The sequence below is a fragment of the Scyliorhinus torazame genome, chromosome 22, assembly GCF_047496885.1.
Source record: "Scyliorhinus torazame isolate Kashiwa2021f chromosome 22, sScyTor2.1, whole genome shotgun sequence".
NCBI lineage: Eukaryota > Metazoa > Chordata > Chondrichthyes > Carcharhiniformes > Scyliorhinidae > Scyliorhinus > Scyliorhinus torazame.
The window spans coordinates 97800871-97828556 of NC_092728.1; the positions used below are offsets into that span (position 1 = coordinate 97800871).

At 50.7% G+C, this 27686-nt stretch overlaps 1 protein-coding gene across 1 annotated transcript in view; it reads left to right on the forward strand.

Annotated features, from left to right (window-relative positions):
- Positions 1-1256: 1256 nt before the first annotated feature.
- The window catches only part of LOC140399255 (ral guanine nucleotide dissociation stimulator-like), a 183856-nt gene continuing 157426 nt past the window's right edge, over positions 1257-27686 (forward strand). The window contains exon 1 of the mRNA XM_072488696.1: positions 1257-2008. Coding sequence (XP_072344797.1) covers positions 1988-2008 — 21 coding nt within the window. The 5' untranslated portion in view covers positions 1257-1987. The remainder of the gene's footprint in view (positions 2009-27686) is intronic.

Here is a 27686-nt window from a genome sequence, read left to right on the forward strand (position 1 = left end):
AGTGGCAGGGAAGGAACAGCTGATATATTTCCAAGTCAGGGTGATGAGTGACTTGGAGGGGATCTTGCAGCTGTTGGGGTTCCCAGGTACCTGCTGCTCTTGCCCGTCTAGATGACAGAGGCTGCTGGTTTGGAAGGTGCTGTCTTCGGACTCTTGGTGACTTGCTGCTGTGCATCTTGTAGATGGTACACATGGCTGCCACTGTGTGCCCATGGTGGATTGGTTTGGATTTGTTGATTGTCACGTGCACCGAGGTACAGTGAAAAGTACTTTTCTGCGAGCAGCTCAACAAATCATTAAGTACACGAAAAGAAAAGAAAATACATAATAGGGCAACACAAGGTATACAATGTAACTACATAGACAACGGCAATGGGTGAAGCATACAGGGTGTAGTGTTAATCAGGTCAGTCCATAAGAGGGTCGTTTAGGAGTCTGGTGACAGTGGGGATGAAGCTGTTTTTGAGTCTGTTCGTGCGTGTTCTCAGACTTCTGTATCTCCTGCCCGATGGAAGAAGTTGGAAGAGCGAGTAAGCCAGGTGGGAGGGGTCTTTGATTATGCTCCACGCTTTCCCCAGGTAGATGGAGTCAATGGATGGGAGGCAGGTTTGGGTGATGGATGTTGGAAATGGTGGCTCCTGGCTGTGACATGCGTGGGTAATGCTGAGATAGAGACAGGACCCCGTGTGTCCATGGTGCCCTCCGCGGTCCGCTAACTGTGGAAACTCACTACCTGTTTGCCTACACACACACACATGATAAACAGTGACGGGCTCCAGGGCTACCAGCACCTGAGGAATGATCCTGATGAAATCATTGGCGGGGGTGGCAGTGGAGTTTGAAGAATTAGAAAGCAGATTTCCACAAACATGTTGAACCGGAAAACTCACCTGTCTGGGAGAGAGGGGGTGGCTTGGAATTGATCCAATGATGAAATCAAACCTCAGGAGGAGTTGTGCAGCAAACCCAACTGGATGAAAGCTGCTGAATCTAAACTCATTGGTGTCCAATTTCAAATGTGTCTGAGAGGGTCAGTGGCAGATTGGATCTGGGAATAAATAGTGCAAAGCAGCTGAAAGATTTGTATCGAATCAAATGCATTTTTAAGGCGATGAGGGAATGGACGGCGAGGTTCACAAATGGGTTAACACAACAATCATTTTACTCACTCCCCCCCCCCCCCCCCAATACACAGGAGAGAGCTGATGCTGGGAGTTCGACGTTTTCAACGTAGCGTGCCTATGCTTTGTATTGTTTGGGGGGGAAAGGCTGGAGAGGGAGAGAGAGAGAGAGAGGAGATTATTTAATCGTTTGAAAGGGACAGAAGGCGATGGAGTTTCACTGACTTTTGATCGGAAGGCGAGCAATGTGGATGGCGGATTAACATTGGCAACGTTCAGCAGCAGGGCTGCACCTTGATCGTGCAAACAACCTGGGGGCGAGGGAGCGGCCAGAGGCAGGATTAACACTGGGATTTGCCTGGCTGACATCCCCCCCCCCGCCCCCCCCAGGAACCAGTTTCAACATCAATTGAGCCTGCCTTCGGATTTTTAATGTGTGCTGCACTGTCTCAAATGAAGTTAGTTTTCTTCACTCCTCCAAATTTATTTTTAACCGTCTAAAAAAAATATAGGATTGTTCCCAAAGGCTGGATATTTTCACCCAGTCTCCCAGTTGCCAAACTATTATGGCTTTGCACCCCTCCTCTTTAAAGGGACTCTGCGATTGAGGATCGGTGCTGTGTTTTTATATATATATATATTTGGAGAGAGAGATTCAATATACCCGGTGCATTCATTCCTGGGATAGAGACATCTTCGCCCAGAATGGAAGGTACAAGGAATGGAGACCGGGGGAAGAGCTGGTGAACAAAACAGAAACAAAACATCATTCCTTCCCCTGAAACTGAGTGAAGGGGCTTCACCCCTTCGATCGCCGGCTGGGGAGACAGAGCGATTGGAACACATTGGAGAGACTATGTTTGGAGATGATGAGGTGGAATGCTCAGGTAAGCTTTATCCAGTCTCCTTCGCCCTGGGTTAAAATCCCCCCCCCCGCTCCACCAGCCACACTGCTTCCAGGAGAAGCTATACTCGATTGTAATTTCAATGCAAGTTTCACCCCACTCCCCCCCCCCCCCCTCTCTCCCCCCCCCAACTACTCCCACCCCCCCCCCACTCCCACTCTCCCCCTCCCCACTCCCACTCCCCCCCCCACTCCCACTCCCCCCCCATTCCCACTCCCCCCCCCACTCTCACTCCCCCCCACTCTCACTCCCCCCCCACTCTCACTCCCCTCCCCACTCCCCCCCCCCCACTCCCACTGCCCCCCTATTCCCACTCCCCCTACTCCCACTCCCCCCCTACTCCCACCCCCACTTCCCCCCTACTCCCACTTCCCCCCCTACTCCCATTCCCCCCTACTCCCACTCCCACTCCCCCCCTACTCCCACTGCCCCCCTACTCCCACTCCCCCCCCCCCCTACTCCCACTCCCCCCTACTCCCACTCCCAGCTTCTGTCTAAATATTGTCTTTTTCAATAAATGCATTTGATTAGCGGTTAAGGTTTAACATTCAAACATTATAAGTGCATCCCAGTAAATGCATGGAGACAGACCAGGTACCGGGTTTGGGGGCAGGTATATCCCACCCCACCCTCTCCAATGTTATTGAGTTTGAGAGGGGAGAGGGGGAGGGGGTGAACTGTGTGGTGTTTGTTACTCAGTGACACCCACCCCCTCAGTCAGTGACGCCCAGGCTTTGAATGATGTCATGCTTTTTTTTTAACCTTATTCCAAAACTCACCCAAAGTGTGGAGCTTTGAAATCCCCTGGGGCATGTCTGTGACTGCACATGTGTCACCTTCCCTGGTTAACTCTCAGGGAGTGTCTTTAATTAACCGAGACAGGCTCTTGACATTTGTCCCCCAGGTTGTAATCCTGCTGAATTCTCCCTAAATGTTGTTCACACATAATGTTCAATAAAGTGTTGGCTGCAGTCCGTTTAATCGCTGCCACTTCCCCAGGCCATTTTATTAGCAGGGATGGACCTGGACTGTAAATGGGGAAAGGCCCCTCTCTCCAATATTGGGGCTGCTGTGATTGTGAGCTGTGTTTCCAGATTATCAAGTGCAAACACTCCTCCCTGAGGTGTGCAGCGGCCCTCAGGGGCAATTGTGATGCAATTAGTACACGTTAGTCAAGTGACAACCTGCCCATGGTATGAACACAAAGGAACACAGTCTGTCTGCGGCGTAGAACAGTGAGTGGGGCTTTGTGTGTTAAGGACAGGCCGGGTGGAAGATTGTTCAGCAGCTTCGCGGTAATCTGCAAAGACATGTCTGAGCATTATTGTTTGAAATCAACCCTGGGGAGATCACGACCCGATGTAGGTCATTGCAGTCAAGTAACTAATGGTGATTTCCATTCCATGCTTCGCTGTGGGCAGTTTTGCTTTGGGTGTTAAAGCAACATAGGATTGGACCATAAGAAGGCCATTCAGCCCATCAGGTCGGCACCGCCATTCAATGAGATCATGACTGATCATTGCACGGCAGAAACAGCCATTTGGCCCAACTAGTCCATACTAGTGTTTAAGTTCCACTTGAGTCTCCTCTCATCTTTCCTCGACTAAACCTAGCATCCATCGCGAGCCTCTTTCCTGTTCTCCCTCATCTGTTTGTCCAGTTTCCCTGTAAGTTAATGTGTGCTGTTAACTTCAACCACTCCCGGGTGGGAACAAGTTCCATATTCTCACCACACCTTGGGCAAAAGTTCTGGAGAAGTAGAAGTTCCTTCTGAATTCCCTATTGGATCTCTTGGTCACTGTCTTTATGTTGACAGCGTCTGGCTCTGCTATTCTCCACAAGTGGAAATGTTCTCTCTGTATCCACTCCATCAGAACCTGCCGTACATTTAAAGGACTCCTATTAAAGCTGAAGAGGTTTGAGAAGGCAAGTTATACGATGTTTGGTGAATCGACAAAAAACAGAGGCCGCAGCACAGCTGACAGTTCAAAGATCCCAACCCGGACTCCTGATCATGCCCGTCCCAGTGTGGGCCGGCTACTATAAGATGAATTTATAAACCCAGCTGTGCGGGGAAGCTCGTATTCCACGGGACCCCACGGGAAGATCAATTGAGATGTCCCCATGGGCTTCATGAGGGTTATTACACCTCTCTAAGGGCACTCCTTTTTCAGGGGATGCCCCAGCATTGTAAAACCGGTGCAGTTTGAGGGGGTGATAAGTCCTCAGTTCTCAATCTGGGGAAGGCAATCAGGTCTGTCTTTGGAAAGGGAAGAGGCAGGTAACCTATGGCCATCCTCCAGTTGTCTGTCAACTCCTGGCGAGTCTGTCGAGGCTCCATTGGCTGTTCAGAGCTTTCAGATCTCCCAAGGCACTATATAAATGCATTGCAATTTCTGGCACAGCAGGGTGGGCCGAATGGCCGCTTTCTGTGCTACAGCATTCTGTGACTCTAACTCTTGTCTTCATTACTGGTGCAGTTTGTTCAGTTTTGCCATGACAGGCAGCATGGTAGCATAGTGCCGGGCAGCATGGTAGCATAGTGGTTAGCACAATTGCTTCACAGCTCCAGGGTCCCAGGTTCGATTCCCAGCTTGGGTCACTGTCTGTGCGGAGTCTGCACGTTCTCCCCGTGTGTGCGTGGGTTTCCTCCGGGTGCTCCGGTTTCCTCCCACAGTCCAAAGATGTGCAGGTTAAGTGGATTGGCCATGCAAAATTGCCCTTAGTGTCCAGAATTGCCCTTAGTGTTGGGTGGGGGTTACTGGGTTATGGGGATAGGGTGGAGGTGTGGGCTTGGGTAGGGTGCTCTTTCAGAGAGCCGGTGCAGACTCGATGAAATGAAATGAAATGAAATGAAAATGAAAATCGCTTATTGTCACAAGTAGGCTTCAATGAAGTTACTGTGAAAAGCCCCTAGTCGCCACATTCCGGCGCCTGTTCGGGGAGGCTATTACGGGAATTGAACCGTGCTGCTGGCCTGCCTTGGTCTGCTTTCAAAGCCAGCGATTTAGCCCTGTGCTAAACAGCCCCTGATGGGCTGAATGGCCTCTTCTGCACTGTAAATTCTATGCCGTTTGCCATTGCACATGCACTAAGGTCACTCTATAGAAGCTATGGTTTCCTCTTTGTAACAGATCCCAGTGAAGACTACAACTTCCACACACCCCATATTCCTCCATCTACCAGGCCCTCATGCCCAACTCAAGTAGAAGTGCTTCTGTAATAGCAGTGGGATTTGGAATACGTTTTAATAAGGAATGGGATCAGGAATGGGTCACCTGGGCTAGATTTTGCAGTCTAGACAAATGCACATCTTATGGATAATACGTACGAACATGCGTATTAGGAGCGGGAAGAGGCCACTTGAGCTTGCTGCGCCGTTCAATGCGATCATGGCTGCCCTGATTGTAGCTTACCCCCAATAACCGTTCACCCCTTTGTTACCCAAGAATCTATCCAGCTCTGCCTTAAAAGTATTCAAAGACTCTGCTTCCGCTGCCTTTTGAGGAAGAGAACCCCGAACAGTCGCTGGAAAGTGGCGACTAGGGGTTTTTCACAGTAACTTCATTGAAGCCTACTTGTGACAATTAGCGATTATTATTACTAAGAGAGTTCCAGAGACTCACCGCCCTCTGGGAGAAAAAAAACCTTCTTCTTAAATGGGCGACCCCTTATTTTTAAACGGTGGCAGAGAGCATAATCCGCAGCCGGCGCATTCCAGGAGCGATTATGAGTAAGGAGCCACTGACGAGGTGCACAGTTTGTCACACCTTGGCGGTGTGCACTCCGGACCGCAGCTCCATTGGCTTTGCTGCATTCATTGCCACCACTTCAGTTAATGTGCCAGCAGTTACTGCCGGGCCAGGCACAGAGCATGTACTCGCAGAACATGAGTCTTTGTCTTGTTGGAACTGATCTGTGCGCTGTTAAATTGAGTGAGACTGTCAATAAATTGATCATTTTCCATGGTGAAAAATGGGAGCTTGTAAAATGTCTTTTTTGCCTGCGTGAATTTTGCGACTGTGTTACCATTACTTGGGGTGGGGGGGATTGCAGACTCTTAGCAATCAGGATTTTGATTTTTGGCGTAGTTCTGTGCTTGTTGAAGTGAGCATTAGTGTTGGGGAATTGGAAGGTTATGCATTACTGCTTTCCCCAGCTGGGGGTTGCAACGCAGGCAGTGTCAGAGTAAAGCTCCTTCCACTCCGCTCCAACAGCAAACCTCAGCCTCTTGGCTACTGCAGAGAATGAAAAGACTTGCATGTATACAGCACCTTTCGTGACCGCAGGCCATCATAAAGTGCTTTACAGCCAATTAAATACTTTGCACGCATAGCGACAGTTTTAATGCAGGAAATGTGGCAGCTAATTTGTGGACAGCAAGATCCCATAAACAGCATTGTGGTACTGGCCAGGTAACGTGCTTCCTTTCTGCGATGTCGACGGGTTAATATCAGAGAGGACACCAGGGAGGACTCCCTGTTCTTCCTTGAATAGTGTTATAGGATCTTTTACACTGAGAGGGCAGCTGAGGCCTTGGTTTAATGTCTGATCCAAAAGATGACATGTCCGACAGTGCAGCACTCCCTCAGAACGGCACTGGAGTCTCAGCCGGGATTCGGTGCTCAAATCTCTGGAATGGATAAGTGTGACACTGGGAGCTAGCCCCAGGCAGGAATTGTGATGGCCTGCTGAATCGGTGGGGGGCAGGGGGAGCCAAAACGGGATTCTCCCCGGGCATCAAGCCTTCTGCGCGTCTCCCGGCCCGCTCCACCAGGGACGATCCGGGGCGGGATTCTCCGATCCCGGGGCTAAGTGTTGACGCCGTCGTAAACGCCGGAGCAACATGCCCCGAGGATCTGCGATCCTGCACCGCACAGGGGGCCAGCACGGCACTGGAGATCCTCACGCTGCTCCAGCTGCTGATACGGGCGTCAGCACAGGCAGCGCGGGTCCGCGCATGCGCGCCATGGCCGGCGCGGGTTCGCGCATGCGCGTGGGCTGACGTCTCCGCGCCGGCCCTGATGCAACATAGCGGAGAGCTACAGGGGCCCGGTGCGGAGGAACATAGGCCCCCACCGGGATAAGCCCGCCCGCCGATCGGTACTCCCCGATCGTGGGCCAGGTCACCGTGGAGGCCCCCTCCCCCTCAGATCCCCCCTCTCCTCCACCAGGCCGCCCCCCGCAGCACGAACGCCGATGTCCCGCAGGGTAGGACCACACAGAGAACGACGGCGGCGGGACTCGGCCAAACTCGTCGGGCACTCGGCCCATCGCGCGGGGAGAATTGCCGGGTGGGGAATTGCTGCGTTGAGCAGCACCCGACCGGCACCACGCCAACCGCGCCGGAGAATCATGCCCATCGCGCGGGGAGAATTGCCGGGTGGGAATTGCCGCGTTGAGCAGCACCCGACCGGCACCACGCCAACCGCGCCGGAGAATCGGCGGAGCGGCGTTGCGTAATTCGTGCCCGCCCCGGCGATTCTCCGACCCGGCGCAGGGTTGGAGAATCCCGCTCCAGGTTCCTGCCGGCCTCGATGAGGTTCTTATCCAGAGTGAGAGAGAGCACGCTAATTCCCATTTGCATTCATTAGAATGTGAATATCAGGCAGGAAGCCCGATTCGCCAGGCTCCTGGGAAGCTCCAGTGCCCACAGGAGTCCAGGAGTCCAGCGGGTGTGAATTAGCGCAAGTCCCGCCGAGCGGGGAACTGGCACCCTGGACTCCGAGGGGACGCGCGGGGGGGAAATACCCTCGCTACACTTTGTAGCGCGTTTTTAGGCAATTAAATTTCCCTTTAACTTTTTCAAGCCTCTGTGCATTCTTAGAAGCCTAAAAGTTTTGAACTGCATTGTTTGGCTCTAGGGTGCTGAGGGGGGGGGGGCTTTCAGGGGAGCTGGGGGTTGTGGGGGGGCTTGTGCTGGGCTGGAGGGGCTCAGGTCAGGGGTCTTTTCCAGGATGTTCGTGTGGTAGGGCTGCCCTCTGTAGCTTTGGAAATCATTGAAGAAGTCCAGCTGTAGTTTAAAGTTTACCCTCTGATGTAATGGAACCCTTTGATGACTCTCCCAGAATGTCAATATCAATGATCTGCCAGAAGAAGGTGAATGTCTTCCCTTTAATATGTTGGAAACCTTTATAGCGTGTTTTTAGGCAATTAAATTTCCCTTTAACTTTTTCAAGCCTCTGGGCATTCTTAGAAGCCTACAAATTTTGAATTGCATTGTTTGCTTTCAATTTCACGGGTCCATTGCCTTTTACAAGTCTCTTGGATCGACAGGTCCAGGCTATTTCAAAGGAGAGATTTGCATTTGTTCATATAAGTGGGACCTGTCGCTGAGTTTAGGCCCCGCCCCCTGAACGCCAGCGCAAAACCTGACCCTCTCCAAAAATGTTTTGACGTGCTATTGACTAGCACCTGAGCAGCGCCTAGGGGGAACATCTCGGTTTCCCCTCTGGTGGGAGCACTTAGAATGAACTCGAGGGAATTGCCCCCATGGTTTCCATTTCTGTCACCAACAACTGATGGATCATCAAATTGTTACAGTACAGAAGGAGGCCACTCTGCCCATTGTGTCTGTGCCGGTCGGAAAACGGGCCATGCAGCAAACCCCATTTTCCCTTGGTCCATTGTCCTGCAGGGACTTCTTTTAAATGGGGGGTGGTTGAGGGTTTCTGTCTGTACTACTCTTCCAGGCAGTCAATTCCAAACGTCCACAACCCTCTGGGTGGTAAAAACGTCCCCATCTCCCCCTAACCCTCCTAACAATTTCTGAACTAACATGGCTTTTCTCAGTACAATAGACACTGTTCGCCAGCTTGTCAACGCTCTGGATTTGGCTGGGAATCTCCAGAGTTTAATCCCCTGAACTTTGCTTTTAGCCACCTTGCTTAGAAATTCCTTTATTCGGGGGTAGGTCACAAAAAATATTCTTTTTTGTTACCATTGAGCACTTTAATTTATCCATTATTACAATTATAAATGGGTGGAAACTGACAACCAAGAATCATCTAATTGGTTAACCAAGTGTCTGTTCGGTTTGCGATTGGTTTAGGAAGATGGTGTGGTTTGACGATGGCTACACTGGAGGACCAATGGCAGGAACAGAGACGGGGAAGTGGGGGGGGGGGGAAGGTATCACCACATGACCCTCTCGCCCCCATGTTGGAGACGGGAGGGTCATGTGGTGGTACCTCCAACAATCTGTCCGATCAGATTTCCCAGCATTCCCTCCAGGGGTAAACCCAGGGAAGTGTCAGCTGTGGGCAGACGGAATGAGGACCTGGCCGATTGTGGACTCACCGCCGAGCTCCTGGAGGCCTCATTTGGCTCCACCACATCTCCCCTCCCACCAAACCGTTAAATAGCAGAAAAGAAAATCAGAATATCCAGCCTGACCCGTTCTCACATGGCCTAACTGTTTGCCCTCTCCTGCCCCAGCCTCAGCAACGAGAACTTAAAAATTCCACAAGGCCATAACATATAAGAGCAGAATTAGGCCACTCGGCCCATCGGGTCTGCAGCGCCATTCAATCATGGCTGAGATGTCTCTCATCCCCATTCTCCTGCCTTCTCCCTGTAACCTGGCCTCCACAGCCTTCTGCGGCAATGAGTTCCACAGTTTCATCACCCTCTGGCTGAAGAAATTCCTCCTCATCTCAGTTTTAAAGGATCGTCCCTCCAGTCTGAGGCTGTGCCCTCTGGTTCTAGTCTCTCCTACCAGTGGAAACATCCTCTCTATATCCACCCTATCCAGGCCTCTCAGTATCCTGGAAGTTTCAATGAGCTGAAACTCAATGTTTGCCCATCTCTTCCAGTACTTGCATCCCTAACCCTCAGGAGCACTTTCAATAGCTTCTTCTTACTCTCGTTGGGTGCAGTCCTGTTGTTCTTGAACTCAGACGCCATCATTCATTTAAGTTGTATTTGTTGAGTGGGGCGGGAAGGGGTATGGAGAATGGGGTTTGGAATTTAGCTCGTGTCGGCGGTCTTTCTGCCCCTTTATTGGCTGTGGGGGGTGGTTTTGTCTCACCGTAACACATTTCTCAAGCATGTTTGAAATCGAACAAATGGTTGCCTGTGTTTCCAACAACCCATGATGCACCTCAACCAATTTTGCTCAACAAGGTTGCAACCTTGTAAAGATGCCAGATGTGGGATATTTTGGAATTGAAATGAAAATGAAATGAAAATCGCTTATTGTCACAAGTAGGCTTCAAATGAAGTTACTGTGAAAAGCCCCTAGTCGCCACATTCCGGCGCCTGTTCGGGGAGGCTGGTACGGGAATTGAACCGTGTTGCTGGCCTGCCTTGGTCTGCTTTCAAAACCAGACCAACTTTTTCTTGATGTACCAGATGTTTGACAGGATGTTATGCCAAACCACAGACCCACACACAGGGCTGACCTTTGAACAGTGGCCGTTCTTCCTCTGTCAACTATTTCTCCCCTAGTGTGGATATGGCCACTGAGGTGCTACCAGAGCTCACCAGCTGTGCACACTCACACACTTTCCATCAGTACTACCGTGTAGCAGCCAGGAGTTGAAAATCTCACCAAACCAAACAGAAAATGCTGGAGAATCTCAGCAGGTCTGGCAGCATCTGTCGGGAGAGAAAAGAGCTAACGTTTCGAGTCCGAAGACTCCTTGTCAGCTGGAAATCTCACGTTGCTATTTCTTCCTCCCCTTTCTAGCTGGTGGTTGTAGGCTAATTGCGACATCCCTTCTGCCACCCAAGCCTAGATGAGCAAGTACAGGGGAGGGACTTGAAACCTAAGCCACTGGGTGGAACCTATGAGCCAGGCCTGTTCCCAGTGACCTGGACCAGCTACTTTATCAACTGAGGTGCCATCAAGTAATCAGGCAGAGTCAACATGGTTTTGTGAAAGGGAAATCATGTTTAACCAACTTATTGGAGTTCTTTGATGAAGTAACATGTGCTGTGGATAAAGGGGAACTGGTGGATGTGCTGTACTTAGATTTCCAGAGGGCATTTGATAAGGTGCCACATCAATGATTAATGCAGAAAATAAAAGCCCATGGTATTGGGAGTAACATATTGGTGTAGATAACAGGAGGCTCAGAGTATACATACATGGATCTTTTTTATGTTAGCAGGATGTGACGAGTGATGTGTCACAGAGATCAGTGCTGGGACCTCAACTCTTATCAATTTATATAAAGGAGTTGAATGAAGGGATGGTTGCCGTACCGTCCTCCCCGAACAGGCGCCGGAATGTGGCGACTAGGGGCTTTTCACAGTAACTTCATTTGAAGCCTGCTTGTGACAATAAGCGATTTTCGTTCAAAGGCGCTAAGATAGGAACGTTTGTGAAGGGGGCACAAGAAGGCTACAAAAATAGAGGTACGTTAAATGAATGGCCAAAGATCTGGCAAATAGGCTAATGGGAAATTGTCCATTTTGACAGATATAATTAAAAAGAAGCAATTATCTAAATGGTGAGAGCTTGCAGAGCTCTGAGATGCAGAGGGACCTGGGTGTCCTAGTGCATCAATCACAAAAAGCTAGTATATAGGTACAGCAAGTAGTTAGGAAAGATAATAGAATTTCATTATTTATTGCAAGGGGATTTAAATACAAAAGTTGTGAGGTTATGCTTCAGTTATACAGGGCACCAGTGAGACCACGTCTGGAATATTGTGTAACGTATTGGTCTCCTTATTTAGGGAAGGATATAAATGCGTTAGAAGCAGCTCAGAGAAGGTTTACCGGGATAAGTCCCGGAATGGGCGGGTTGTCTTATGAGGAAAGGTTGGACAAGCCGGGTTTGTATCCATTGGAGTTTAGGAGAGGAAGAGGTGACTTGGTTGAAACATACAAGATCCTGGGGCGTATCGACAGGGTGAATGTGGAGAGGATGTTTCCTCTTGTGGGAGAATCTAGAACCGAGGTGGATAGATTCTTGGTAAGCAAGGGGGTGGAATATCATCCGGAGACTGGGATGCAGATTTGAGGTTACTATCGCATCAGATATAAATAGCAGAGGGGCTCGAGCAGCTGAATGGTCCACACCTTCCTGATCCTTGTTCGTAATGATCGATCAGAATGAAAGAAAGAAATCGATGAAGAGTACGATTTCCATGACCATGAGCCTTTCATTTTTTTCTTTGTAATCTTTCAAAAGTATTTTATAAATTAATATTGTTTAAAAAAAATATTTTTTTTGTTATGAAAAAGTCTATCCTCCTTGTGTTCCGGGGAGAAAAATGAATACTCCAGTTCCCCCGAGTGCAGGAACCTCCATGGGTACACTCCTCCCATCCCCCTCATGGGCCCAGCCAGCGCCTTTGACCACCTTGGCCCCGAGCCCTTTGTTGGCCTCCGCCACCCTCCGCAGCTCCTCACCCTCGAGGTGAACTGGTCGCTCTGCTGCGACAGAGCCTCCTCCACCCCCTCCAGCTTCTCTCCTTGCTCCCGCACCTCGGCCGATGGCTTCACCGCTGCCGCCGTCACCGGAGCCATCACCTCCTCCACCCATTCCTTCATCGCAGCCACCATCTCCTTTCTCAACACCTCCGTGTGCTTGGTGAAACACCTCCGTGTGCTTGGTGAAACACCTCCGTGTGCTTGGTGAACTGCCTCGCGAACTCTCAATTGAAGGGCTTGATCTGGTTTTCAAAACAGCCCCATCCGATTGACAGTCCAGCGAATACTGGTTATTGGATTCCCATTTCTGGAGGCTGGTTGTTGCAGTCAACTTATTATAATGTTCTTAAATCTAAACTGGCTGCCGATAACTGTCTTCTACCATTAGCTAGCCCATCCCTACACTCCCCCACCCCTCCCCCAACCCCCAGCACTCTCTCTTACGGAACTCAACCCCTAATCTAACCTTCTGTTCCCCTCTCCAACAGATCTTGAGACTATGCCAAAGGTTCGCGCCTCAGTCACAATGGGTTACGATATGATTCATTTAACCCTGGCTGTACTCCAAATTGTTACTGTTTTAGCAAATCCTGTTTCTGTTGCCTGCTTCAGTTACAGAATATATTGCAAACACTGTGAGAAGGATCTGGAAGTTTCACAGTAAAATTGGGGGAATTATCCAGTGAGTTGTAACTCTGCATTCAACAACAAAAAGTAAATCTTTAACATGCAAAACCTTTCCAAGGTGCTTCATGGGAGCATTATATCACACTGAGTATCACAAGGAGCTATTCGATTGACACTTGGTAGTACAGGATTTGGATAGTGTTGAAAAGAAAGACATGTTGCTGAATGTTTTCACCTCGCACTCATCAGGACAAATGCAAGAATGACAAATTTCAAAAGATCACAATTTATACTCCAGCAACACAGGGTGCTGATTGGTTGGCAAGTCGACTCTGATAGGCTGAGGCGTTGCCATGGAGGAAGCAGCAAGGAAAGATAGGCTCTTCTAGCTCCCGGGTAATTCAAAAAAGGTACAAGGCTTGAACATACTCCTTTAGGTTACAGAGAACGGGTCGCAGTGTGTGAATGCATGTCACTTCTAGCAAGCACAGGTGAGTCAACTCACTAACCAAACAGCAGCCTTTTTTGCTGTAGTATGAACCGTCTGAAACCTGGTGTTCTTGTGTTTGTCCTGATGAGTGCAAGGTGAAAAGCTTCGACCATGTGTCTCTCTTTTCACTGACATATTAGACCAGATGACCAAAAGCATTATCAAAGAGATAGGTCTTCAGGAGGTCAGTGTCCTACATGGCAATCAGTGTAAAGTTTTTCCACCATTAAATATTAACATATCAGTGTGAAAGATGGGTTTTATATCGGTGTGGCAGAATAACCCAGAAGTCTTAATCATGTTGTGTATCTGGTAATCCAGCGTTATAAGGGTCTGGAACTGTATCCATAACATATCATGCATGGGAGATGCGCTGGCCTATTTATGATTAACGCTTAATAATCGATGGTCCTGTTACTCATTTTTAAGAAAATAATATTCCGATTATGGGGCAATTTAGCGTGGCCAATCCACCGACTCTGCACATCTTTGGGTTGTGGGGGTGAAACCCACGCAGATACGGGGAGAATGTGCAAACTCCACATGGACAGTGACCCGGGACTGGGATTGAATCTGGGACCTCAGCGCCATGAGGCAGCAGTGCTAACCACTGTGCCATCCTTCCGCCCCTCCTGTTACTCATTTAAGTCAATTAGAGATATTGCTATTCTCCAATACAAATGGCCAACTTTGTGCTTTGAATCAATCTCCGAATGTATTTTAGCTGTTCAATGTTCAGCCTGGGTACGACGTGAAGAGGAGTGTTTCCATGGTGACGCTGCTCTCCCTCCAGGAAGTGTAGCTGCAAAACTGTTTCCCTGATTAATGCTCCCAGATGGAGCTGGTTTATGTGCGGGGGGGGGAAAATGAACCTGCGCACTGGGAGTCGGCAGATTCTCGACCTTTATCGTGTTGGCACGTTGGAATGCCCATCACCCTGCCTCCCAGTTGGAAGTGCAGCTGAGGAGGGCGATATGTTGACGTGTGCCATTGTAGCAAAGGTTAGTAATCGAGCACGAGAGGTTTTTGCCTCTAAGTAACAGGCTTTTTTCTGTAAAGCTCACTCCAACGCGTCTTTTTTTTAAAAAGTGCGCAATCAGTACATTTGATCATTGGATAGTGCCCAACATTTATTCCTCACCGATCGTCAATGAAACAGGCGATCTGGTTATTATCACCTTGCTGGTTGTGGGATCTTCCTGTGCGCACGTTGGCTGCCGCGTTTCCTACAATACACCGGTGACTACACGTCAACAAGTGCCTCGTCAGCTGCAAAGCACATCGTGGCGTTGGAGGTTGCAAAAGGTGCTATAGAAATGCAAGTCTTTCCCGCTCGAAACTGTGTCATTGCCGGCTGGAAGAATTCTGAAAAGGACAGCGTTGGGTCAGTCCGTTCTGGTTACTCCCAGGCTCTGGTGTGAATTGTCTTAACTGGTGCAATTTAACATGTGCACCTTCTGTTGGCAGCATTGTTGGACAAAGGTACTAAACGTGCCAGCTTCCTACTGGTGCAGGGGCATGTTATGACAGCAGGCAATGATTGCGAGAGAGAGAGAGGTGTTGCTGAACTAAAGGAAGCCAACATGCTGGCATTGATGGGGATTTTAGAAACTGCTGCCGAAGTTTGCTAGTTAATGATCTTTATTATTGTCACAAGTCGGCTTACATTAACACTGCAATTAAGTTACTGTAAAAAGCCCCTAGTCGCCACGCTCCAGTGCCTGCTTGGGTATGTGGTGATATGCATCTCTGTAAATACACAAGGGGTTAATGTAAATGCACTATGACTAAGTAAACACTAGATGGAGCACCAGAGACATCATGACATGCAGACATACAGCTAATGAACACATAGAATAGGACACGACCAATGGGCAGTCAAGATACCCAGAGGTGATACTACCACAAGGGGGCATTACACAACCCATATATAAGGACAGGGCACACATGCTCTGTCTCTTTCCACAGGCGGCACTTAGCGAGTAGGACAGGGGCAGATCAGAAGCATCACACCCACCACGTGGCTTAGAGCAGACTGGTTAGTTAGACTGAGTTACTATAGCAGAATTAGCAGGCGAGTCAAACTCATAGAGAACTGTGCTAATGGTTCAATAAATCACATTGAACTTACTTCAAAGTCTGGAATAACTTTTGGTCAAAGCTGCATCGAGTTGCAGCCTGTGTTATCCCAGAGTACATAACATAACAGGGTACACGGAGGGAGAAGTCAGAATGTCCAAATTACCTGACAAGCAAGCCTTTCAGGACTAGTGGTAGGAAACCGGAGCACCCGGAGGAAACCCACGCAGACACGGCGAGAACGTGCAGACTCCGCACAGACAGTGACCCAAGCCAGGAATCGAACCTGGAACCCTGGCGCTGTGAAGCAACGGTGCTAACCACTGTGCTATAGTGCCGCCCTTGTAAACTGTGGAAATCTCGAGGCGAGCGTTTTGTTCAGCCACGGGCATTGCAGTGACTCTGGAGGAGCTATAGTGGGACTTTCAGCCCAGGGCAACTTCACCATGCCTCTGGAATCTGTCTCCAACATCCACCTGGAGGAGCAAGGGCAGGAGAAGCATGGTTACACCATCATTCCCAAGTCCCCCACCAGCCCAACCTCCACGTCGAAATCCCTGAATTGCAATAGAGATGACAGCTCTGACCGTGAGGCGCTTTAGCCCAGCCCAAGGCTGAGAAAAGTGCTGCAGAAATGCAGGTTATTCATATATCGTCATTCCTTCAATTCTCTGGGTCAAATTCCTGGGACTCCTTCCCAGGCGGAACCGTGGGTACCCCTGCAGCACAGGGACTGCAGAGGTTGAAGTGTTGGCCTTGTCAGTGGCGCTCGCAAAGACTGAAAGAGAATGAGCGTGGGCCGTAACTGTCGGCCTTGTTGGCGGTTCCACAACTCGAGAATTAATTATGTAGAAAAATACCGAGCTCTTCCGAGAGCTGATTCATTTCCAAGAGGTCAAGCTTTTTGCCTCTGAGGCTTCTGGAGTTGGCTCATTACAAGCGAGACCAAAGCAAAAGGCCTGAATTCTTTGGCCGCCGTATTCTCTTTTCCCATCGGCAGCGCACCCTCGCTCAAAGCTTCGATCGCCGTTCCCATTCGTTGGCATCGATTTCGGGCTGATATTGGAACTCCTCAATGTTCTGATTTTAGGATTAATCCAACATTTTGGCAAACGTGCCAAAGACATAGTGCAGGAGGAGGCCATTCGGCCCATCGAGTCTGCACCAACCCACTTAAGCCCTCACTTCCACCCTATCCCCATAACCCAATAAACTCTCTAACCTTTTTGGACACTGAGGGCAATTTATCATGGCCAATCCACCTAACCGGCACGTCTTTGGACTATGGGAGCAAACCGGAGCACCCGGAGGAAACCCATGCACACACGGGGAGAACGTGCAGACTCCACACAGACAGTGACCTAAGCCGGGAATCGAACCTCGGACCCTGGCGCTGTGAAGCCACAGTGCTAGCCACGTGTGCTACCATGCTGCCCTTTCTGAGGCAACCAATTCCGAGCCAGCAGAAGCAAATTGGGGATGTGCCGAATGTGCGTCCGGCTTCTCCTGACCCTGCGGCGAAACGAGACAGGTTACTGCTGTCTCCCACTCTGTCACGAAATTCGGCGCAGCGCCGTCACTAATGAGACCCTGCCCAACGCATGCGGTTGTATAAAAGTGAAAAATAAATGAATTCTGCCTGCCGATGTCTATTACTAACAGACCTTCTGTTTGGGCTGTGATTTGCTTTTCATTTGAACAACATGGTTTTGTTTCTAGACATTTCAGTCTACGTGCAGGGCACTTTTTTTTCTACCAATTTTGGTTGAATAAATCACTCCGAGATGACTCAGAAAACCCCAGCTCCTGCCTCTCACAGCTATAAATAGTTTGTCGTGATGTCTGACTCACTCTGTCAGAACATGTCTCGGTCGTGCCTCCACTTGAACAGTAAACCAGCGTTAAATATCCCCAAGTGGCAGAGATGTCACTGCTGTCTCCTCTCGCTGACTGCACGGGTAAATGCACAGAACCAGACCAAGGCCTTTCCCCTCCCTGCCTCTCTGTAACGTCCCCCAACTTCCTACAACCACCCCCACCCCGAGATTTCAGCCCCCCTCCAGCTCTGACCTTTTGAATGTCCCTGATTTTACTGTCAGCTGCCTGGCCCCTATGTTCTGGAAGTTTCCTCTCACTCTACCGGTGCAAGTCTCGCTTCTACAATCTGTCACCTCTTTTACTGCCTCCCCTTTTTGGTCAGATCGACAGGCTTTATACGTCCGAGCATGATGGTGGAGGCAGTGACAACGTCCCTGGACTGCTAGTCCACAGACCCGAGCTCGTGCTCTGAGGGTTGCAGGTTCAAATCCCACCACAGCGGCCGATGGGACTTAAATGCAGTTAATAAATCTGGAGTCGAAAAGCTCGGCTCAGTGAGGGTGACCGTGGCGACTCGTAGGTTGTTGTGAAAACTGACCTGGTTCACTGATGCCCCCTTTAGGGAAGGAAATCTGCCGTCCTTATCCGGTCTGGCCTACACTCCAGACCCACAGCAATGTGGTTGATCTTTAAATGCCCTCTGACATAGCCGAGCGAGCCGCTCAGTTCAACGGCAATTAAGAATGGGCAACTAATGCTTGCCCCGGCCAGCGACGCGTCCACACCCCGTGAAAGAATGTGTTTAAAAAGCAGCTGAGAGACTGATGGGGCCACGCGCACCCGAGGGGCTGAATGGCCTCCCCCTCTCCCTGTGTTCTCATTGAGTCCAGTCTCTCTGGATGGGGCCCAGCTGCTTCGTGTGACAGAGTCACTTCGAAATGTGGTGACTGTCGGAGGCAAGGTGCCACTGACGTTGCCAGCCCGGATCATGGGGGTGACTGCTCCAGTGGCGCCTGAAACCACAACACTCTGACTCATACATAACCAACAGAGCAGCAACGCGTCTCTTCCCTCTGCCTGTCTGTGTTCAAATCAAAACAGAGCAGCCCCGACTCTAAACCTGACTTCTTCCTCCCCAGGGGTGCAGCGACTTTCTCTCTCTTATCCTAGGCAGAGAATTTTGAAATCCCAGCTAGCGTCACCTTAACTTTGCTGCTTCGTTTGCTCAATCGCTCTTCATCACATTGTGATTTGATTCGTTCGGTGCAGTTTGCCTTCTGACCATCAGATGGAGCCATTGTCTCACTCCCGTGGCAGCAAATCTCATCCCCAATTGTTCCAAAATCAATGACAGCACCTTTAGCATAGTAAAGGTGTTTCACAGGAACGTTCAGCCCCTCGAGCCTTGTCTCGTACTATATCATGGCTGATCTGTGACCTAACTCGGTAGACCCATATCGTCTAATGCCGTTGGTTTACAAAAGTCCTATCCGTTTTAAAAATGTAAAAGTTGATCAGGAGCTTTTTTAAAAAATTCAATTCTGGGATCTGGACGTCGCTGGCTGAATCGGATTTATTGCCCATCCAAAATGACCCTTCAGAAGGTGGTGGTGAGCTGCCTTCTTGAAACACTGCAGCCCCTGAGGTGTCGGTACACCCACTGTGCTGTTAGGGAGGGAGGGAGGATTTTGCCCCAGCGACAGTGAAGGAATGACAATATATTTCCAAGTCAGGGCGGTGAGTGACTTGGGGGAACCTCCAGGTGGCGGTGTTCCCATGCACCTGCTGCCTTTTGTCCTTCTAGATCATAGACGTTGTGTGTTTCGAAGTTCTGCCTGAGGAACCTTGGTGAATTCCTGCAGTGCATCTTGTAGCTGGTACACACGGCTGCCACTGTTCGTCGGTGGTGGAGGGAGTGAATGTTTGTGGAGGGGGGAGCAATCAAGCGGGGCTGCTTTGTCCTGGATGGTGTCGAGCTTCTTGAGTGTTGTTGGAGCTGCACTCATCCAGGCTAGTGGAGAGTATTCCATCACACTCCTAACTTGTGCCTTGTAGATGGTGGACAGGCTTTGGAAAGTCAGGAGGTGAGTTACTTGATACTGGATTGCTAGCCTCTGAACTGCTCTGACAGCCACAATATTATTATGGCCAGTCCAGTTCAGTTTCTGTTCTGTGGTAACCCCCAGGATGTTGGTAGTGGGGGATTCAGCGATGGTTAACACGAATGTCACTTGAAAGCAAAGCCTGGATATTGTCCAGAACTTGCTGCATTTAGACAAAACGTGATAGTGAAAGTTAGAGAGGTATTAGGTCTGGTGACACAAAACCGAGTCAAGGTTTTAAGGTTCGACCCACAAAGGAAAATAATTAATATTCTCGTTTTGGTTGAGGTAATGATGGTGTCAGAGATGGCTTCATTTTAATTTCTAGACCCACTGGTATAATTTCTTGAGTGAAATCTCTGCTGGTGTCAGCTGCACGGGTGTCCCCATGGCTTTGACCCTCCCTATGTCTGCTCCAGCCTCACAAGATGCTGCGCTCGCCAACGCTGGTTGTCCGTCCCCCCCACCCCCCCCCCCCCCCCGGGCAAACCACCGCTGCACCCCAACGCTGGGGCCGTTTCGCGCTGTCGTGAACCTCTACGGCGTGGACACTTAGTCGCGGGAGCGGAGAGTCGCGGGAGCGGAGAATCGCGCCCATTGTTTTTCCTGGCGGGAGAGTCTGGGGAAAAGGGGCATTACCTTAAAATCGGAGCTGGGTGATCCAGGAGTGAAATTTGGAATCACTTTCACATAAAGGATGAGGGAAATGCCAAACACTTTCCCTCAAAGAACAGGAGAAGCTATAACCATGTTGGCAATTTAAATCTGAGATTGAGCGATATTTTGTTCGAGACGATATTAGGGATGGGTTGAATGGTAACACAGGCTGGAGGGGCAGAATGGCCTACTCTCGCTTCATTGCTAGCTCAGCACTCGTAGCTGAGGCTTAGAACGAGTACCGAGCACAAGGATGCCTTGTGCCGATGGAAACAACTCCACAGGAGACATGACCTTCAGGGCATGGGAGTGGGGGGAATTATGCGCCGTTGCACCCTATCCACTGCACTCACTGCTCTTCTGTAATTAGTTCCATGAATTTCCACCCATGTAATTATCTGTCTGTTTACGTGGGCTGTGCGTCGTTCACACCCTGCTGAAGAGTCACACCTGAACCTCCTGCCCGGGTTTGGGTGGGAGACGATATCAGGCCTTGGTTACCGATTGCTTTGCCTGTGTAAGATATCTCCAGGCTGCACCGGCCTTCCCTGGTGGTTTGAAGGCAGCTGGGTGTCTGTTCAGAGGGCATGAATGTGAAGAGCTGACATTTAACCTGCTCCTCCCGGGTCAGGACAGCCCAGCACAGCCTGCGTCAGTTGTGTGCAGGTCCCGAGAGATTAAGGCAAGAGACAGATGAGTGTTTTTCTTTTGGCCCACTTTAGTGAGAGGCCGCTATTTACCTTTCATTGTTACCAAGTACCACAATCACTTTGTTACACCACATCTCTGAGATAACATCAAAATATAACTGGGGCGAAATTCTCCGGAAACGGCGCGATGTCCGCCGACCAGCGCCACAAACGGCGCAAATCAGTCGGGCATCGCGCCGCCCCAAAGGTGCAGAATCCTCCGCATCTTGGGGGGCCGAGCCCTAACCTTTAGGGGCTAGGCCCGCGCCGGACTGATTTCCGACCCGCCAGCTGGCGGAAACGGCCTTTGGTGCCCCGCCAGCTGGTGCGGAAATGACATTGCCGGGCGGCGCATGCGCGGGAGCGTTAGCGGCTGCTGACAGTTTCCCGTGCATGCGCAGTGGAGGGAGTCTCTTCCGCCTCCACCATGGTGGAGACCGTGGCGAAGGCGGAAGGAAAAGAGTGCCCCCACGGCACAGGCCCGCCCGCGGATCGGTGGGCCCTGATCGCGGGCCAGGCCACCGTGGGGGCACCCCCCCGGGGCCAGATCGCCCCGCGCACCCCCCAGAACCCCGGAGCCCGCCCGCGCCGCCTTGTCCCGCCGGTAAGCGAGGTGGTTCAATCCACGCCGGCGGGACAGGCATTCTAGCAGCGGGACTTCGGCCCATTCGCGCCAACCGGCGCGGCGTGATTCCCGCCCCTCGCCGAATATCCGGTGCCAGAGAATTCGGCAACCGGCGGGGGCAGGATTCACGCCAGCCCCCGGCGATTCTCCGACCCGGCGGGGGGGTCGGAGAATCTCGCCCCTGGTTCCCACCATTACCTCTCTCTTATCCTCCCTGCAACCCTCCAACAGTGAGAGAGTAGATGGATGATTTGATCATACAGGGTTGGGAGGAGGGGGGGGGTGGGGGGAGAACAGGGTGGTGGGCAGGTGATCACATCAGGGAATGGTTGAACTCTCACCTTAACTCAGTGGCACTAAGACATTAGAATCCATAGGATCTCTATAGTGCAGAAGGAGACCATTCGGCCCATCGTGTCTGCACCGACCCTCTGAAAGAGCTCCCTACCTACTGCCATTCCCCCGCCCTGTTCCCAAATCCCACCTAACCCGCACACCTTTGGACTGCGGGAGGAAACCGGAGCACTCGGAGGAAACCCACGAAGACACGGGGAGGACGTGCAGACTCCGCGCAGACAGTGACTCAAAGCCGGGAATCGAACCCGGGTCGCTGGCGCGGTGAGGCAGCAGTGATAACCACTGCGGCACCCCAATTGTAAGTTCCCCACATTCCCGCCTTGGAGTCAGAGGTTTGTGGGTTCAGATACCGCTCCAGAGAATTGAATTAAAATTCCCACCAGCTGCCGGGTGGGATTTGAACCCTGTGACCCATAAGGATTAGCCTGGGCCTTTGGCTTACTCGTCCTGCGATCTTACCACCATCTCTCTCCCTGTCACTGGTCATTATTGCATTGCTGTTTGTGGAAGCTTGCTGTGCATAAATTGTCCCAACATTCCATACAAGTCCTGCATTCCATACATTACAGCAGTGACAACATATCAAACGTACTTTAGATTTATTGTCATGTGTACCGAGGTACAGTGAATAGTATTGTTCTGCATCCAGTCCAGGCAGATCGTTCCATACATGAAAAACAGGACATACGATAGATCTGTAATGTAAATACATAGACACAGGCATCGGGTGAAGCATACAGAGTGTAGTACGACTCGGTAGAGAAGATGTGTGGAGAGATCAGTTCAGTCCATAAGAGGGTCATTCGGGAGCCTGGTAACAGCGGGGAGGAAGCTGTTTTTGAATCTTAGTGCGTGCTCTCAGACCTTTGCATCTCCTGCCCGATGGGAGAGGTTGGAAGGGAGAATAACCCAGGTGGGAGGCATCTTTGATTATGCTGCCCGCTTTCCCAAGGCAGCGGGAAGTGTAGACAGAGTCATAGACTAGAATCACTACAGTGCAGAAGGAGGCCATTCGGCCCATCGAGTCTACACCCTACATCGAGCCCATGCCTCTCCCCGTAACCCAGTAACTCCACCTAATCTTTTGGACACTAAGGGGCAATTTAGCACGGCCAATCCACCTAACCTGCACATCTTTGGACTGTGGGAGGAAGCCGGAGCACCCGGAGGAAACCCGCGTACACACGGGGAGAACGTGCAGACACCTCACAGACAGTGACCCAAGGCCGGAATTGAACCAGGGTCCCTGGAGCTGTGAGGCAGCAGTGCTAACCACTGTGCCACCGTGCCACCTCATCAATGGATGGGAGGCGCGTTCGCTTTATGGACTGGGCTGCGTGCACAACTCTCTGTAGTTTCTTACCGTCTTGGGCCCATCAGTTGCCATACCAGGCTGTGATGCAGCCGGATAGGATGCTTTCTGAGGTGCATCTGTAAAAATTGGTAAGTGTCAATGTGGACATGCCAAAATTCCTTAGTTCCCTGAGGAAGTATAGGCGCTGTTGTGCTTCCTTGGTCATAGTGCCAACGTGGTTGGAACTGGACAGATTGTTGGTGATGTGCTGGCTTAGGAATTTGAAGCTGTCAACCATCTCCACCTCGGCCCCCTTGATGCAGACAGGGGTGTGTACGACACTTCGCTTCCTGAAGTCAGCTCCATAGCTTTGCTGACATTGAGGGAGAGATTGTTGTTGTTACACCACTCCACTAGGTTCTCCATCTCCCTCCTGTACTGTGACTCACCATTGTTTGAGATCCGACCCAGTGCGGACGTGTCATTAGCAAACTTGCAGATGGAGTTGGAGCCAAATTTTGTGTGTATAGGGAGTATAGTTGGGGGATAAGTACGCAGCCTTGCGGGGCCCTGGTATTGAGGACTATCGTGGAGGAGGTGTCGTTGTTTATTCTTACTGATTGTGGTCTGTGGGTCAGAAAGTTGAGGATTCAGTTGCAAAGTGAGGAGCCAAGTCCTAGGTTTTGGAGTTTTGATATGAGCTTGGCTGGGATTATGGTGTTGAAAGCAGAGGTGTAGTCAATGAATAGGAGTCTGATATGGGAGTGCTTGTTGTTGAGATGCTCCAGGGAGGAGTGTGGGGCCAGGGAGATGGCGTCTGCTGTGGACCGGTTGTGGCAGTATGCGAATTGCTGTGGATCAAGGCATTCTGGGAGAATGGAATTGATGTGTATCATGAGCAACCTCTTGAAGCACTTCATAATGATAGATGGAAGGCCACTGGAAGGTACTCGTTGAGGCACGCTGCCCGGTTCTTTGTTGGCCCGGGTATGATGGTGGTCTTGAAGCAGATGGGAACCTCAGAATGGAGTATGGAGAGATTGAAGATGTCCACAAACAGTTGGTCTGTGCAGGATCTGAGTGCACGACCGTCAGGACCTGTTCCTTTCCATTGGTTCACTTTCAAGGAGGCCAATCTGATTTCTGAGGCAGTGACCGTGGGCATGAGTATGTCTGAGGCTATTGGGCAGGTGACATCGGTTTGTTGATTTCCTGCTCAAAACGAGCAGAGAATGCATTGAGTTCATCGGGGAGGGGTGCCCTGCTGCTGGAGATTCTACTCGGCTTCGATTTGTAGCCCGTTATATTGTTTAAGCCTTGTCACAACCGACGAGAGTTCGTGGCGTTAAGTCTGTGACTCGAGCTTAGTCTGGTATTGTCTCTTGGCATCCCTGATGGCTTTGCGGATGACTTGATGACTTCACTGGCCGAGTAAGACTTTGGGACACTCTGAGGTTGTGAAAGGTGCTATATAAATGCAGGCCATTGTTTTTCTTTTGATTCTTCCACATCCATTTGACATCAGGATTCAAGTCTTGGGCCTACCTGGCTCAGTTACTCATCGGATGATGCATTGATGCACTATTGGAAATGTAAATTAGCAATTTTTAATAATGGCTTTGAACGAATCGAAGATCCATTGTCCACACAAACTATCCCTGCGACCCCTTCAACACCGAACAACAGTTAGCAAGATAGTTAGCCCATTTCCTGAAGGATAGTTAGCCCATTTCCTGAAGGATAGTTAGAATAATTAACCCATTTACTGAAGAATAGTTAAGTTAGTTAGCCCATTTCCCGAAGGATAGTTAGCCCGTTTCCTGAAGGATAGTTAGAATAGTTTGCCTATTTTCTGAAGGATAGTTAGAATAGTTAACCCATTTACTGAAGGATAGTTAGGTTAGTTAGCCCATTTCCTGATTGATAGTTAGGATAGTTAACCCATTTCCTGAAGGATAGTTAACCCATTTCCTGAAGGATAGTTAGGATAGTTAACCCATTTCCTGAAGGATCGTTAGGATAGTTAACCCATTTCCTGAAGGATAGTTAGGATAGTTAGTCCATTTCCTGATGGATAGTTAGGATAGTTAACCCATTTCCTGAAGGATAGTTAGGATAGTTAACCCATTTCCTGAAGGATAGTTAGGATAGTTAGTCCATTTCCTGATGGATAGTTAGGATAGTTAGCCCATTTCCTGAAGGATAGTTAGGATAGTTAACCCATTTCCTGAAGGATAGTTAGGATAGTTAACCCATTTCCTGAAGGATAGTTAGCCCATTTCCTGTTGAGAAAAGTTTGGGATTCTAGTACTAATCCAGCAAAAATATGTGTTGTGAAGCAGCCCTCTGGTGAGCTGCAATTTTCTAAGTTAGTTCTCACCGCTCCCCTCACGAGCTGAGGGTGGATGCACATTATTCAGTGTCTGCATTGAGGGAAGGATGAGCCATTCTGTTGACTGTACCAGGCTGTGTGGTTTTAGTGCTCTAACAGTGATCTGGGCTACAAGAGCAGGCACATCCCCGAGAATCCTGCTCCTGGTCAAGACACACTGTGTCGGGGGTAGAAAGTGGGAACATCATTCAGTGTTTCTGCTCATCTAAGGTCCTGCTGCAAAGTGTCCGTCGAACCTAATCGAGGACAAGGCCTTAATCATCGCTGTTAACCTAGATAGAAATGGAACTGGGGGTGACCCTTGCACTGTCAGTGGAGCTGTGGACAATTAACTGGAATTTCCCCACACAGTCACTCGAATGAATACCAGCTTGTGTCAGCCGGTCGAAATATGTTTTTAAAACCCTCAGGAAGATTGCAGCTGCCTCTGATTAGGTGACTCTTCTAGACTGCACTGCCCCTGAAATGTGATATCTCCACAGTGGCCCTGAGAGACCGCCGCATGGAGCAGCTGCTGGGTACTTGTACCCGAGGGCCACGGCAGGGTGACTAGGTTGAGGAGAAAGGTCAAAGGTCGTTGCCTGGTTCGATTGGACGAATCCCAGCACTGCGATTGGTTGTGTGGCGAAGGACGAAGAGGGAGGCCAGAAGGGACAATGGGATGGCCTATCTATTGACCAATACACTCTTGTACAGAGCACGAGTGAGGCCGCCTCTGGAGCACTGCGTAGGGCATTGGTCTCCTTATTTAAGCAAAGGATGTAAATGCATTGGAAGCAGTTCAGAGAAGGTTTATTAGACTAATACCAGGAATGGGTGGGTTGTTTTCTGAGGAAAGGTTTCACAGGTTAGGCCTGTATCTGCTGGAGTTTAGAACGGTAACATGTGACTTGATTGAAACATATAGGTCCCATGGGGGTATTGACAGGGTGAAGTTGGAGAAGGTGTTTCCACTTCTGGAAGAATTTAGAACTCGGGGGTCACTGTTTAAAAATAAGGGGCGAAATTCTCCTACCCGCCCCGCCACATTTCTGCGCCGACCGGCTGGCGGGAGTCTCCGTAACACCGGCCGGTCAATGGGGTTTCCCATTGTGGGGCACCCCCACGCCGTCGGGAAACCCCCGGGCGCCGGCAGAACGGAGACTCCCGCCGGCGGAGAATGACGCCCAAGGGGTCTCCCATTGAAGACAGGTGAGGAGAATATTTTTTCTCAGAGGGTTGTGCGTCTCTGAAACTTTTCCTCAAGAGGCAGTGGAAGCAGAGTATTTGAATATTTTTAAGGCAGAGCTGTATTCTTGATAGCAAGGGGGTGAAAATTTATCAGGGGCAGGCAGGAGTTTGTTGAGGTTATATCAGATTGGCCATGGGGCGAGATTCTCTGACCCCCCCCCCCCCCCCCCCCCCGGTCGGGTTGGAGAATCGCTGGGGGCTGGCGTGAATCCCGCCCCTGCCAGTTGTTGAATTCTCCGGCACCGGATATTTGGCGGGGGCGGGAATCCCCCGCCGCCGCCCCCCCCCCCCCGGCGATTCTCCGGCCCAGCTGGGCCAAAGTCCCGCTGCTAGGATGCCTGTCCCACCAGCGTGGATTAAACCACCTCTCTTACCGGCGGGACAAGGCGGCGCGGGCGGGCTCCGGGGTCCTGGGGCGGGGCGCGGGGCGATCTGGCCCCGGGGGGGGGGGGGGCCCACGATGGCCTGGCCCGCGATCGGGGCCCACTGAACCGTGGGCGGGCAAATGCCGTGGGGGCACTCTTTTCCTTCCGCCTTCGCCACAGTCTCCACCATGGCGGAGGCGGAAGAGACTCCCTCCACAGCGCATGCGCGGGGATGCCGTGAGCGGCCGCTGACGCCCCTGCGCATGCGCCGCCCGGCAAAGTCATTTCCGCGCCAGCTGGCGGGGCACCAAAGGCCTTTCCCGCCAGCTGGCGGGGCGGAAATCAGTCCGGCGCGGGCCTAGCCCCTCAAGGTTAGGGCTCGGCCGCTCAAGATGCGGAGGATTCCGCACCTTTGGGGCGGCGCGATGCCGGACTGATTTGCGCCGTTTTTGGCGCCGGTCGGCAGACATCGCGCCGATTGCGGAGAATTTCGCCCCAAATCTTATTGAATGTGGGCACAGGCTCGAGGGACCGAGTGGCCTCCTCCTGGTC